This window comes from Oryza brachyantha, chromosome 1 (assembly GCF_000231095.2).
Source record: "Oryza brachyantha chromosome 1, ObraRS2, whole genome shotgun sequence".
Taxonomy (NCBI): domain Eukaryota; kingdom Viridiplantae; phylum Streptophyta; class Magnoliopsida; order Poales; family Poaceae; genus Oryza; species Oryza brachyantha.
In genome coordinates this window covers 30,399,031-30,410,767 of record NC_023163.2, presented here as the reverse complement: position 1 = coordinate 30,410,767, position 11,737 = coordinate 30,399,031, and the positions used below count along the sequence as shown (strand labels likewise).

General features: G+C 44.5%; 1 protein-coding gene across 2 annotated transcripts; it reads left to right on the top strand.

The window, feature by feature from the left end:
- The first annotated feature begins 2,121 nt into the window (after positions 1-2,121).
- Positions 2,122-10,565, top strand: LOC102700113 (vacuolar protein sorting-associated protein 53 A). Of its 2 annotated transcripts, none has more exons than XM_015832629.2 (24): positions 2,122-2,412; positions 2,583-2,677; positions 2,932-2,988; positions 3,142-3,292; positions 3,403-3,473; positions 3,641-3,765; positions 3,882-4,042; positions 4,157-4,298; positions 4,504-4,567; positions 4,888-5,076; positions 5,149-5,190; positions 5,301-5,405; positions 5,493-5,552; positions 6,032-6,109; positions 6,793-6,900; positions 6,994-7,059; positions 8,045-8,122; positions 8,253-8,386; positions 8,933-9,026; positions 9,138-9,215; positions 9,292-9,354; positions 9,689-9,757; positions 9,866-9,961; positions 10,073-10,565. In XM_015832629.2, the coding sequence occupies exons 1-24, from the start codon at positions 2,364-2,366 to the stop codon at positions 10,397-10,399; spliced, it is 2,502 nt and encodes an 833-aa protein (XP_015688115.1). In that variant the 5' UTR covers positions 2,122-2,363; the 3' UTR covers positions 10,400-10,565. The 2 variants fall into 2 exon arrangements, with proteins under 2 accessions (XP_015688115.1, XP_006646581.1); XM_006646518.3 differs by having other exon boundaries at positions 5,146-5,190.
- The last annotated feature ends 1,172 nt before the right edge of the window (positions 10,566-11,737 follow it).

Genomic DNA, 11,737 nt, shown 5'->3' with positions numbered 1-11,737 from the left:
GAGCAAAATCCAAATAAAAGAGAAAGAACACATGCAAAGAAGGAAGTAAATCATGAAATCTCATGATTTTAGTAGAAAAGGGGTTACGTACCGAGAAGGAAGGAAGGAAAGTAAATCAGGAAATCTCGTGATTTTAGCGCGGGAGCGGAGGAAAGGAAATCTCGTGGTTACGTACAGTTTTGCGCGCGCTTTGGAGGCCGGTGTGCGGCTGGGTGCAAGGGACGCTTCCATGACGGCACATGAGGGGCACATCGTGCCTCCCGGATCGAGGTGAACGAACCTACACACGCATCGCTTTGGCGCAGATGGTCTTATCTTTCCCGGAATTAACCAGCGAAAGATAATGGAAAATTGGAAAGGAAAGATTTTGTTTAGGAAAGGAAAGGAAGTCTCCTGGTTTATTTCCATAAACGAAAGATTTTTTTTTCTTTGCTTTATATTCACGATGTCTCCATGCATTGACGCATGCAAAGTTATTCATTGCTTTGGCTTCGCTTGGCTTTTCTGCGGCGAGAGAGATCATGCCTCGCACGAAGCTTGTGTTGAAGCTGATCGAGAACGAGAAGAAGCGGAAGGCGACGTACAAGAATCGACGGGACGGCCTCGTACAGAAGGTGTCGCAGTTCTCGACGCTGTGCGGCGTCGACGCCTTCCTCGTCTGCTTCGGCCCCGCCGCGGCGGGCGGCGAGGTCACGACGTGGCCGCCCGACCGCGGCGAGGTGCTGAAGCGCATCGCGTCGCTCCGGGCCCTGCCGCCGGGGAAGATCAAGCAGGTGCAGAACACCTGCACCCGCCTCCGGGAAGACCTCACCGCGCAGCAGCGCGCGCTCCTCAAGGTCCAGCAGCAGCAGTCCGGCGCCGACGAGGTGCTCACGCTGTGGGACTACCGCTTCGACGACCTCTCCCTCGACGGCCTCAACGCGCTCCACGACACCCTGTGCGAGACGCTCGAGAGGGTGCACCGGCGGATGGCGGCGCTCCGCGGCGTCCACGACGACGGCGCGTCGTCCTCCACGTTCGCGCTCGCCGCGCCCGCGCCGCATGCCGTGGCATTGCCGGACAACGATGCCTTCGACTTCCCCTTCGCCCTGTCCAACCCCAGCGCCGTCGCCGGAGCACTCTGCTACTACCCTCTCCCTGACACCCTTCTACTGCCGCAGCCGGTTCCTTGCCAGACGCCGTGCTTCGCCTACCAGATGCCGCCGCCATGCCTCGCCTATCAGATGCCGCCGCCGGCGCTCGCCGCAGCGCCACTCGAATTCGACCAGAGCATCATGAGTGGCACAACCTTCATGGACAGCAACCCTTACGCCACCACCAACATCGTCCACGGTGGCAGTACAGCGACTACCGCCGTTCTCGACGACCATGGCCAATTTCTCGCCGCTGGTGCAGGCTACGAGGACGACCTTCTTGCGCACGACTTCGCCTTCGCCGCCGGCTCCGGGTACGATCTTGAGCCCCGAGTGAGCACCGCCGAGGTCTGGCCGATGAACACGCTCAACGATCCAGTCGATGGCATCGCCTTCCAGCAGCAGAACAACTCGAGAGAGCTCCTGCCCGGCCGTAGCAGTGGAAGTAATTTCCAAGACGTTTCAGATTTAGCCATTTAGCTACATGTTCAGTGGATTCAGTTTTTGACCTAGGCTCCTTTGCTGTGTTTGTTGTTAATGCTAGGAGTTCCAGTATTTTGTCAGGAAGCCATGAAAGTGTCTAGAGTTATTAGTATGTGTTATTAGGGTACTAGATTTACTCTAGCATGGATGAGTGAAAGACTAAATTTTATTGTAATAAATTCGTGTTCTTGGATTTTCCTTGTAATAAATTTTTTGCGATAATGCCCACCATCATTCATCATCATAAATATTTTTACCGTCACAAATTACAGAGACAAATCCTGTCCTTGAACACATCACAATCGTATGTTTTTTTGATTTCTCTCAATCGTAAATTAACTCTGGGAGAGAAGCAAAAATGAGTAATACAAAAGGTAAAATAGAAAATGTATAATGAATGGGCCAGAATCAAGGCCCATAGAAAAGAGGCCCGCCCATGAGATGTACAGTTGGGCCCAACGGAGCGGAGCGGGTTGGATCAGCCGCAGCGCTAACCCGATTTGCCAGTTCACCACCACCGGACACCGGTGAAAACCAATCGGCGAGTGACGCAGCCGACGACCACCTCGCCGACGATCCCTCCTCCACCACCTCCCGGCGCGCGCGCGAGGGGCAGCCCGCCGCCCCCTCCCCCGCCCGCCGTACGAGAGCCGCCAGATCGGCCCCGTCGCGGCGCGCCGCACCCTCCAGATCCTCCGAGAGAGAGCGGGCGGGCGGGCGGGCGGGGAGGGGAGATCTCGGGGAGCCATGGACAAGTCGAGCGCCCTCGAGTACATCAACCAGATGTTCCCCACAGGTACGCGGTCTGCTCGGATCGAGTCGACCCCTGGTGCGCGAGCTTGCTCGCGATGCTACTGCGGCAATGCGCTCGTCTGAGCAAGCTGCGCTGTGCCGAGATTTAGTAGCGTTTGTTCGAGGCGCTTAGGGTTACAGCTTGGCGTTTGGTGTGTTTTTTGCGGCTTGCAGAGGCGTCGTTGTCGGGCGTCGAGCCGCTGATGCAGAAGATACAGAGCGAGATTCGACGGGTGGACGCCAGCATCCTCGCCGCCGTCCGGCAGCAGGTTCAGCCTTGCGGTCTCATGTTCAATTACATTACGTGCAATTCTTACATTTTTACACTATTTGTATTTAGACTGATCTGTCCGACCAAACTGCGATGTAAATGGTAAACTTAGATTACGGTGATGTGACTGTAGTTAATTTAATTCAAATTTGCACTACAATGGACATATGCCGCTGAAAACACCAGGATAAAATTCTCTTATTTGTGCTTCTTATTGCTCTTAATGGGCAACTATTTTTTTTTTCTCCGCAGAGCAACTCTGGAACCAAGGCCAAGGAAGAACTTGCTGCAGCAACAAATGCTGTTCAGGTCATCATTCTCACTTTCCTGTACTGTGCCTTTTTCCCACTACGGACATATTGGATTGATTAGATTAGCTTGGGGATCTGAGGAAAATTAATCAGATACTAGTGCTAGCATTTCATGGCATAATTAAAATTTAAATTTGCTGTCTACTGACAGGAACTGATGCACAAGATACATGAGATAAAAACTAAGGCAGAACAAAGTGAATCGATGGTTCAAGAAATTTGTCGTGACATAAAAAAGCTGGATTGTGCCAAGAGACATATAACAACTACAATAACTGCTCTCCACCGTCTTACTATGCTTGGTTAGTTTCCTTATTTTACTTTCTTTTTATAGGAATTTGTGCTATTGTGCTTAAAATGTCATGATGCATCTGCCTAAGCTAAATCATATTGGTCCATGTATCACGGGCAGTTTCTGCTGTTGAGCAACTTCAGGTCATGGCCTCAAAACGTCAGTACAAAGAAGCAGCTGCACAACTGGAGGTAAGGAAAATAATTATTTGCTACACTTGTAAAATGAAGCATGTATCACCATGCTCGCAATGCTTTATTATTATGTCAATCTAGCATGCTTGGCATGCTGGTACTTAAATCATGATTGTTATGTCAAATAGTTCCTACAAGACTCCTGATTCTCTTTATTTTCTCAGGCAGTAAATCAGCTGTGCAGTCATTTTGAAGCATATAGGGACGTGCCGAAGATAACAGAGCTCAGTGAGAAATTCAAGAATATCAAGAAAATCCTCAAATCTCATGTGTTTTCTGATTTTTCAAGGTGCACAAACTTTTTTGGTTCATTTTAAGTTACATTTTCAGCTTTATGCAGTTTCCAGTATTATGTCTGTGCACTAGGCCACACTGCCAGTCTGCTGATTGGTATACCTTTTGCAGCTTAGGGACTGGGAAGGAAACAGAGGATGCAACTCTACTGCAGCAGCTATCTGATGCTTGCTTGGTGGTTGATGCTTTGGAGCCATCTGTGAGGGAAGAGCTAGTTAAGAATTTTTGCAGCAAGGAGCTTACCTCATATAAGCAGATCTTTGAAGGAGCAGGTAAAAATTTGCATATGCAGCTTAAAGCCGGTTGTTGTTGCCATTGTACTGTAGTTTACATTTACACTCTCCTTTTTCTTCTTGTTATTTTGGTGCTTCTGGAACAAAATTCAGAACTTGCCAAATTAGATAAAACTGAAAGGAGATATGCATGGATTAAGCGTCGACTACGGTCAAACGAGGATACCTGGAAAATATTCCCACCATCTTGGCATGTTGACTATCTATTGTGCATTCAGTTCTGTAAAATTACAAGGTTTGATTTTACCCTCTCAACTTTACTTCTTCTTTCAAATTGAAATATATAGAGAAAACTCTAATTTGTTCTCTGCATTAATTTGCTAGCTATATTTGTAGAATTGGATGTACATTTCTTTTTCTATAACACTAACATCACTTCTTGTATTTGGCTGAACTGACCAACTTACAAGATATATTGTGATAAATTACTCCTTTTTCAGGGCCCAGCTTATTGATATTCTCAACAATTTGAAAGAAAAGCCAGATGTTGCGACTTTGTTACTGGTAATTTTCCTTGTAATTTCGTATCATTTATTGAGCATTCTTTGGAAATTATTAATTCTTCGATGTTTCAGGAAGACTTTTCTAGTGGTTATATACTTATGTTTCTACAATTTTTGAAGCCTTCGTAGTTTGTTATGGTCTTCAGTGTAACAAAGATCAATAGAACTAATTAATTTTATGTACTTGATAGTGATATAGCATCACAAATCTTCCAGTGCTAGAGATATTTGCGAAATATTTAAACTGGTGTATTCAATATTCAAGCTGATTCATTTGCAATATATAACTTCCGTAATGAACATTTTGAGATTCTTTTGTAGGCATTACAGAGAACACTTGAGTTTGAGGAAGAATTAGCGGAGAAATTCAGTGGTGGAGCGACGAGCACTCGGAATAAAGAGTCAGCAAGTGATGATGAAAATGAGGACACCGGGCGTAATAAAATTGTTTCAGACATTCGGAAGAAATATGAGAAGAAACTGGCAGTGCCAAATGATGAAACTGAACATGTATGTTTAATATTGATGTACTCTTTCCCTGTAACATTTTTTTCTAACTCTTTTGCAATAATTTACTAGCAGGACAAAGACAAGCAGAAAGATTTATCGATTCCTGGTGCTGGTGTAAGTATTCTTGAGCTATGCACAATTCATATTTTTATGTATCTTCTAGTTTTGGATAATTAACTGTTGCATATACTTATATCTCTTATTTTAACGATGTATTCTGGCAGTTCAACTTCCATGGAATTATATCGTCTTGTTTTGAACCATATATGAGTGTGTACATAGAACTTGAGGAGAAATCTCTAGTTGATCAGTTAGATAAACTTATTCAGGTACATGAAATAAACTTATACTTGGCAAGTTGCAATACTTGGTGTCTGTGGTCTGTTCACCTTGAGCTCACCCTTCTATTCCGGCAGGAAGAAAAATGGGAGACAGAGGAAGGGAGTCAAACAAATATTCTGTCAAGCAGCATGCAGGTAAAAGGAAATCACGCATGATAGTGAACAGTCTTGTTTTTAACAGGTTTATCCCAGTTGGCTCTTAATATTTTCCAGGCTTATTCAAAACATTGGATATTTTCTTCTTCTATTCCTCTTGGGCTTGCAAAACTTTAAACGTAGTATTAGGTTTTCCAAAGCTGACCCTAGCAGATTTTGTGCAGAAATGCCTGTTTGTTTTATTGCCACACTTTGCTCAAGTCAACCTAACTTTATGTGGCATGCGTTTATTCCTTACCAAAACTGTGATATGTCAAATCTTTTTGACAACTCACTTTGCATGCACTTTATTTCTTTCCTGTTTCGGCTTAAGTCGTGGAAATATTTTATTTTTTTTACCACAATAAGTGTGGTTTACCATAGTTGAATGTGGTATGATGGTATCCATTAAAGATTTGATCCTCCACAATGTTCTAATCAAATAATATGCTAATATGCTTTATAATTCATTTGCGCAGGTGTTCTTGGTAATTAGGAGAAGCTTAAATAGGTGCAGTGCGTTAACAAAGAACGAGACATTATTTAACTTGTTTCAGGTAAACAGATTTTGTGAGCAGTTTTTTCTTCGTATGGATAGTTCCATGTTGCTTGCTCCAACAAATTGTTCCTTAGTGCATGCTGTTTATGCAGCCATGAGAATTTTTTTCTTGTAATTTCATATGCTTGCTTCTCCCGGGTTCTTTATGAGCACTCTATTTGCTACTACTGATTTGTTCTTCTTAAAGATGTGTCATTGATGGGTAAACTTCGGTTATCTAGCTACAACTCCACATGGTTACATTCTCTTTCTTTTAATTATTTACATGGGCGGAGCTTCTAAATTTCATGGTATTAGATTGTACATAGTACAGACTCTGTCAAAAGCAAGGCTGATTGATTTTACTAGTTCATCATCATGATTGCATGTCTGCTATCTGATGGTGATATTTCAGTTGCTAAAAAAGAGTGACAGATAATGATACCTATGGAAGAAGAAATGCACCATGAAAAACCTCCGAAGGAACCATATGGAATTAAAGTTGCTAGCTCAGTGAGTTATCTCTAGACAGTAGGTTAATAATTCCTAACGAGCGAACATTGAAGCTCAATGCTTCTGAGTTTTGATGGACTATTTCACTACATATTTGTTATGGTTATCTGTTAAGAAATTTATAGTGCAACCAAATCTGATGACTTTGGCCTTCTGGAGGGTTTTCACTGATAAAATATTTCATTTTAGGTATTTCAAAGAGTACTTAAAGCCTATGCATCGAAGTTATATGCTAGGTTACCGAAAGGTGGTACTGGGATTGTTGCAGCTGCTACTGGTACTGATGGGCTGATCAGGGTATGATGATAGGCAATGTTGCATAGTTTTTTAAAAATGTTTAGCTTACCTCCTCTGGTAGTTCAAATTTAAATCATGTGGCCATTGCTGCAGACCTCCGATCGAGATGAGAAAATGATATGTTATATTGTTAACACTGCAGAATACTGTCACCAAACGGTAAGTTCATTTTCCCTTTCAAACTATAGCTGGCAGTCTAATTCTCTTTTTGGACAGTACATTACATTTTCTTTCGATGGATGGATTATACAGTACTGCTAAACTTGCAAAATGACACTGCAAAAAGGCAAAACAAATATCATTGTGCTATTCTCCTGCAAACATTGATTTGTTCACGGAATGCTATATTGTCTTTCAATGCAAAATGACACTGCAAGAAGGCAAAACAAATATCATTGTGCTATTCTCCTGCAAACATTGATTTGTTCACGGAATGCCATATTGTCTTTTAATGGATAGTAATATGAATTTAATAGTGCTAAATTGGTTATATATATTTTTAGAATTTGTTGCATCCTAGCCTTTATCATTGTTAGATTAGTGTTCTTAGTCCATAGTTCTCGTGATCACAGGTATCACTGGGCACTTTCCAAATCCCTCGCTAGAAAACATCACACGCCTAGTTCTTTCATATTGGAAGGCTGGTATTTGGAGTGGGTAGCATGGAGATAAACACACTGGTAGGAGATCATGACACATGCCTAAGTTTATGAGCAAAGATGGCCAGGAATAGTATTATACAATTGTGTTTGGTGGCTTGCCTTCGTCGTTCACCAAAGTTGTTTTCAGTAGGGGCGTTCAGCAGGCTCAGAAGAGTTCCTGCTGGGAGTCATGGTAGGGTCTTGTGTTGAGAAGTTCTCCGCAGATCTGGCCTTGTATCATAACCACTAGCAAACAAGGGGAGTAAGAGAGAAGGGAAGAGAAAGAAGTGAGGCTGAAAATGTAGGCTTATTTGTCAGTTTCAGACTCTGTAAAGTTAGGGGCAAAATTTTCATAGTCAATCATAAGCAATCTGATATTTGCAATGCCATTTTGTAAGCCTAATGCTTCCAAAGCATCGTATAGCTAAATTTCTCTCTTCCTGTATGATTGAGATCAAGCTTTCTTTTGTGACTATTGACTTTCTGTAATAAAAAATTGACAGTCTGGTGAGCTAGCTGAGAATGTTGCTAAGATGATTAACCCCCAGTTTGCTGACAAAGTGGACATCTCTGAAGTTCAGGTGACTGGCCACTATCCTTTGTTTTTGTTAATTCTATCCAATGTGACTATTCTAGACATCGAACTGCTATGTTTGTTTTATGAACTGTTGTTAACATTCTAGAAATGTCTCCCAACTTAAATATTGGCAGGATGAATTCTCAGCTTTGATCACAAAAGCGTTGATGACACTTGTGCATGGCCTTGAAACCAAGTTTGATGCTGAAATGGTTGCAATGACTCGCGTACCATGGTCAACCCTTGAAAGTGTTGGCGACCAATCAGAGTAGGATTTTATTAAATCTCTTTTATTTTACATAATTTGCTGTTGCTCGCATTTCATTTTGTTTGAAAAGTTCTTTTGTGTACTTGAAACTAATATGGAATAACTAATCAATGTACTTCATAGATAATTGGGGTATATCTTTAATCAGATGCTGTATATTGTGGACTGTAAAGGAATTCAAACATACTATCTTATATGGTAGATTGATGGAAGGAACAGATATAGTGATACTGGGAAGAACCTGGATAATTAACTGCTTGGACAAAATTATGCCTTTGGGATCCCAATCCTTCAAGTTTGCCTAAAAATAGAAAGTTTCAATGCCATCCACGGGGACATGTAAAATCAGCATGTTTGCACTATCTGCATGTAAACATAAAATGGAATCTTTCAACCTTTGAACTATTCATTATTCGTTGAATTGCAAAAGAAGAAAATAAATCTTTTATTTGTGCTTGCTTCATATTCTTCAGATTAGCCAAAAAGATACATGGTTTATTTGAAATATATTAATGTGTGCTGAGAGGATCCATTATTCCATGCCAGATACGTGAATGGTATTAGCTCTATTCTGTCCAGCAGTATTCCTGTTCTCGGCAACCTGCTTTCACCAACTTACTTTCAGTATTTCCTGGACAAAGTAAGTTCTGCATTCTTACTTTATGCTGGTAAAACTTAATAGTTCCTTAATATATGAACCATATATTGGGCATAACAGATAGTTTATAATTCCCTGTGTGTTCTGATGCAGTTGGCAGCCTCTCTTGGACCTCGGTTTTATCTCAATATATATAAGTGCAAGCATATATCAGAAACCGGTGCACAGCAGGTAATATTTATTCCTTTGCAGCTCTGTTGTTATTGTCTGACACATTTCTCATCACTACCTTTGCACTTCTCTTCAGATGCTTTTGGATACACAAGCTGTAAAGACAATTCTATTAGACATACCAGCCCTTGGAAAACAGGTATCCTTATCGCCACTGGCATATTGGATGACTTAACTATCTTTTAGTTACTAAGTGGTGGGTTAAGGAAACTGCCGAGTGCCAAGTGGGAAGCATTTATTTTATATATGGAAGAAAATTGGCTCTGTGAAAAATAAGTATGTACTGTAGTAAAGTAATATGATTCTTATATTGCTCAAAGAAGGCCGGCAGCAAACACACAACATATTTGCTTAGTACTAGGATGTTGGCTGAAAAATGCAGTAGATGTATATATAGTTCAATAGTTAAGTGCATGTAGACAGCCTTTTTAAGTTTGTTCGATATTCTCATGTGGTCTCTTCGAATGCAACAGAGTACTGTTGCGGCTAGCTACTCCAAGTTTGTAAACCGGGAAATGAGTAAAGCGGAAGCACTCCTAAAGGTATTGTGAAAAATAAACTGCGCTTTGATTATCCATATATGTATTATACTGAAATTACAGTTTTAAGACTACCTACCTCCGCGTCTTCCTAATAGCATCGAGATGCAGGTTATTTTGTCACCAGTTGATTCCGTTGCCAACACTTACCGTGCTCTCCTTCCCGAAGGAACACCTCTCGAATTCCAAAGGATACTTGATCTCAAGGTTTTATTTTCCTCAAAAGCCTTTCCTCCTCTGTATCAAGTGCAACCTCCCATTCTCCGCCTAACCTGACACTTTTTTCCTCACATGATATATATTCTTGCCTTATCACAGGGCTTGAAGAAAGCAGACCAGCAAACTATACTGGAGGACTTCAACAAGCACAGCCCCAGCATCAAACACCCTACCGTGGCTCCAACGGTGGCACCACCAGTCCCCACTGCATCCGTCCACATTGCACCGGTGGCCACCCCGGCCGTTTCGGTCACACCAAGCATGGCTACCTTGACCGGAGCTCTGTCCAACCGAGAGGACGTGCTCGCCCGCGCCGCGGCGCTTGGGCGGGGCGCCGCCACTACGGGGTTCAAGAGGTTCCTTGCATTGACAGAGGCGGCCAAGGATCGAAAGGACGGGCCATTTCGCAAGCTGTTCAATGCCTAGATTTTTTTTGCTTGTGCTTCTTGTTCATAGTTTGCGTATCTCCTGCAGTGCACATAGCTATAGGAAATTTTTTTACCCCCACATATAACCTCCATCGGTGTATAATGAGCTAACATTTTGATCCATCTTGCGGAGTACGAGTAATTTAGTTGTATTAAAAAAGTATTAATTAGATACATGCTATTATAAATTTTATAGTTTTAAAAAAAATATTATTACTATTTACGAAATCGTATGCGTGCCACCGAAATTTTTATCAAATTACAGCCACGTTACTTCCGTTGCTTTTTCCATCCACATGCTTTGTTTCCGTTTCAACCTTCTTCCAACTTCACCGTCCACGCGTCGGAGACGGCGTTCTTCGTGAAGCCGTTGACCCCGGCCGCCCTCGTCGCCGCGCCTGCCAGCCGCCGCCGCCCTCTGCTCCTCCTCCAGCTCTAGCAGCAACAGCAGCAGAGCCTGGCCCGCCTCCTCCTCCTTGGCGCCTCCCCTCCGCCTCCGGCATGCTCGGCGGCGTTCCCAGCAGAGCTCGGCATGCTCGGAGGCCCCAGGACTGCGAGGTAGGTTCGATGGTGCCGACAATGTACTCGAAGAGGACGGAGATGACGACGGTCGTGATGACGAGCCAGAAGAGTGCGCTGTTCTGTAGAGCCCGAGCGCCGGCTCCTCGTCATCGGCGCTGGCGTCGGCGCCGTCGTCGTCGACCTCCTACGGCTCGAAGAGCTGGTGGTGCATCTTGAGCTGGAAGAAGAGGTAGCCACCGCCTTCCGCTCCTCCTCCAACTCTAGGAGCATAGCAGCAGAGCCTGGCCCGCTCCTCCTCGCCGGCGCCTCCCCTCCGCCTCCGTGCCATCTCCCCTGTCGCTACCCGCCCCCTCATGCCGGAAGCCGCCGTCGATGCCCCCTGGTCGCCCTCGTCACCGCGCCGGCCAGCCGCCGCCCTCCGCTCCACCTCCAGCAGCAGCAGCAGCAGCGCTTGGCCCGCTCCTCCCACCGACGCCTCCCCTCCGCCTCCGCGACATCTCCTTGTCGCTGCCCGCCCCCTCCGCTCCTCCTCCCTCCTCTCGCCGCCCATGCCGTCCCCAACCCATCCATGGTTTTTCTTTCTCTGTGCTGTGCATGCATGCGTGCTCGGGTACGTAATGTGAGAAGCTGCTGAATTGATCAGGCGACGAGACGATGATGGAGATGCTGATGTACAACCAGCCGCTCACTGACGACATGACGCCGCTGGTCCACGTCCGCGACATCTTCCGCGCCCAGGTGTTCCTCGCCGAGAGGAGCGAGTCGCCGGCGGCGGCGGCGGGAGAGAGGTGCATCTGCCGCGGCGCCAACACCA

What these genes read in the sequence shown, in the direction of transcription:
- LOC102700113 (XM_006646518.3), top strand. Translation starts at nt 2,364, where the DNA reads ATGGACAAGTCGAGCGCCCTCGAGTACATCAACCAGATGTTCCCCACA. An exon ending in AGTGTTGGCGACCAATCAGA is followed by an intron (nt 8,387 to 8,932) that starts GTAGGATTTTAT and finishes ATTCCATGCCAG; the next exon opens with ATACGTGAATGGTATTAGCT. An exon ending in AAAGGATACTTGATCTCAAG is followed by an intron (nt 9,962 to 10,072) that starts GTTTTATTTTCC and finishes GCCTTATCACAG; the next exon opens with GGCTTGAAGAAAGCAGACCA.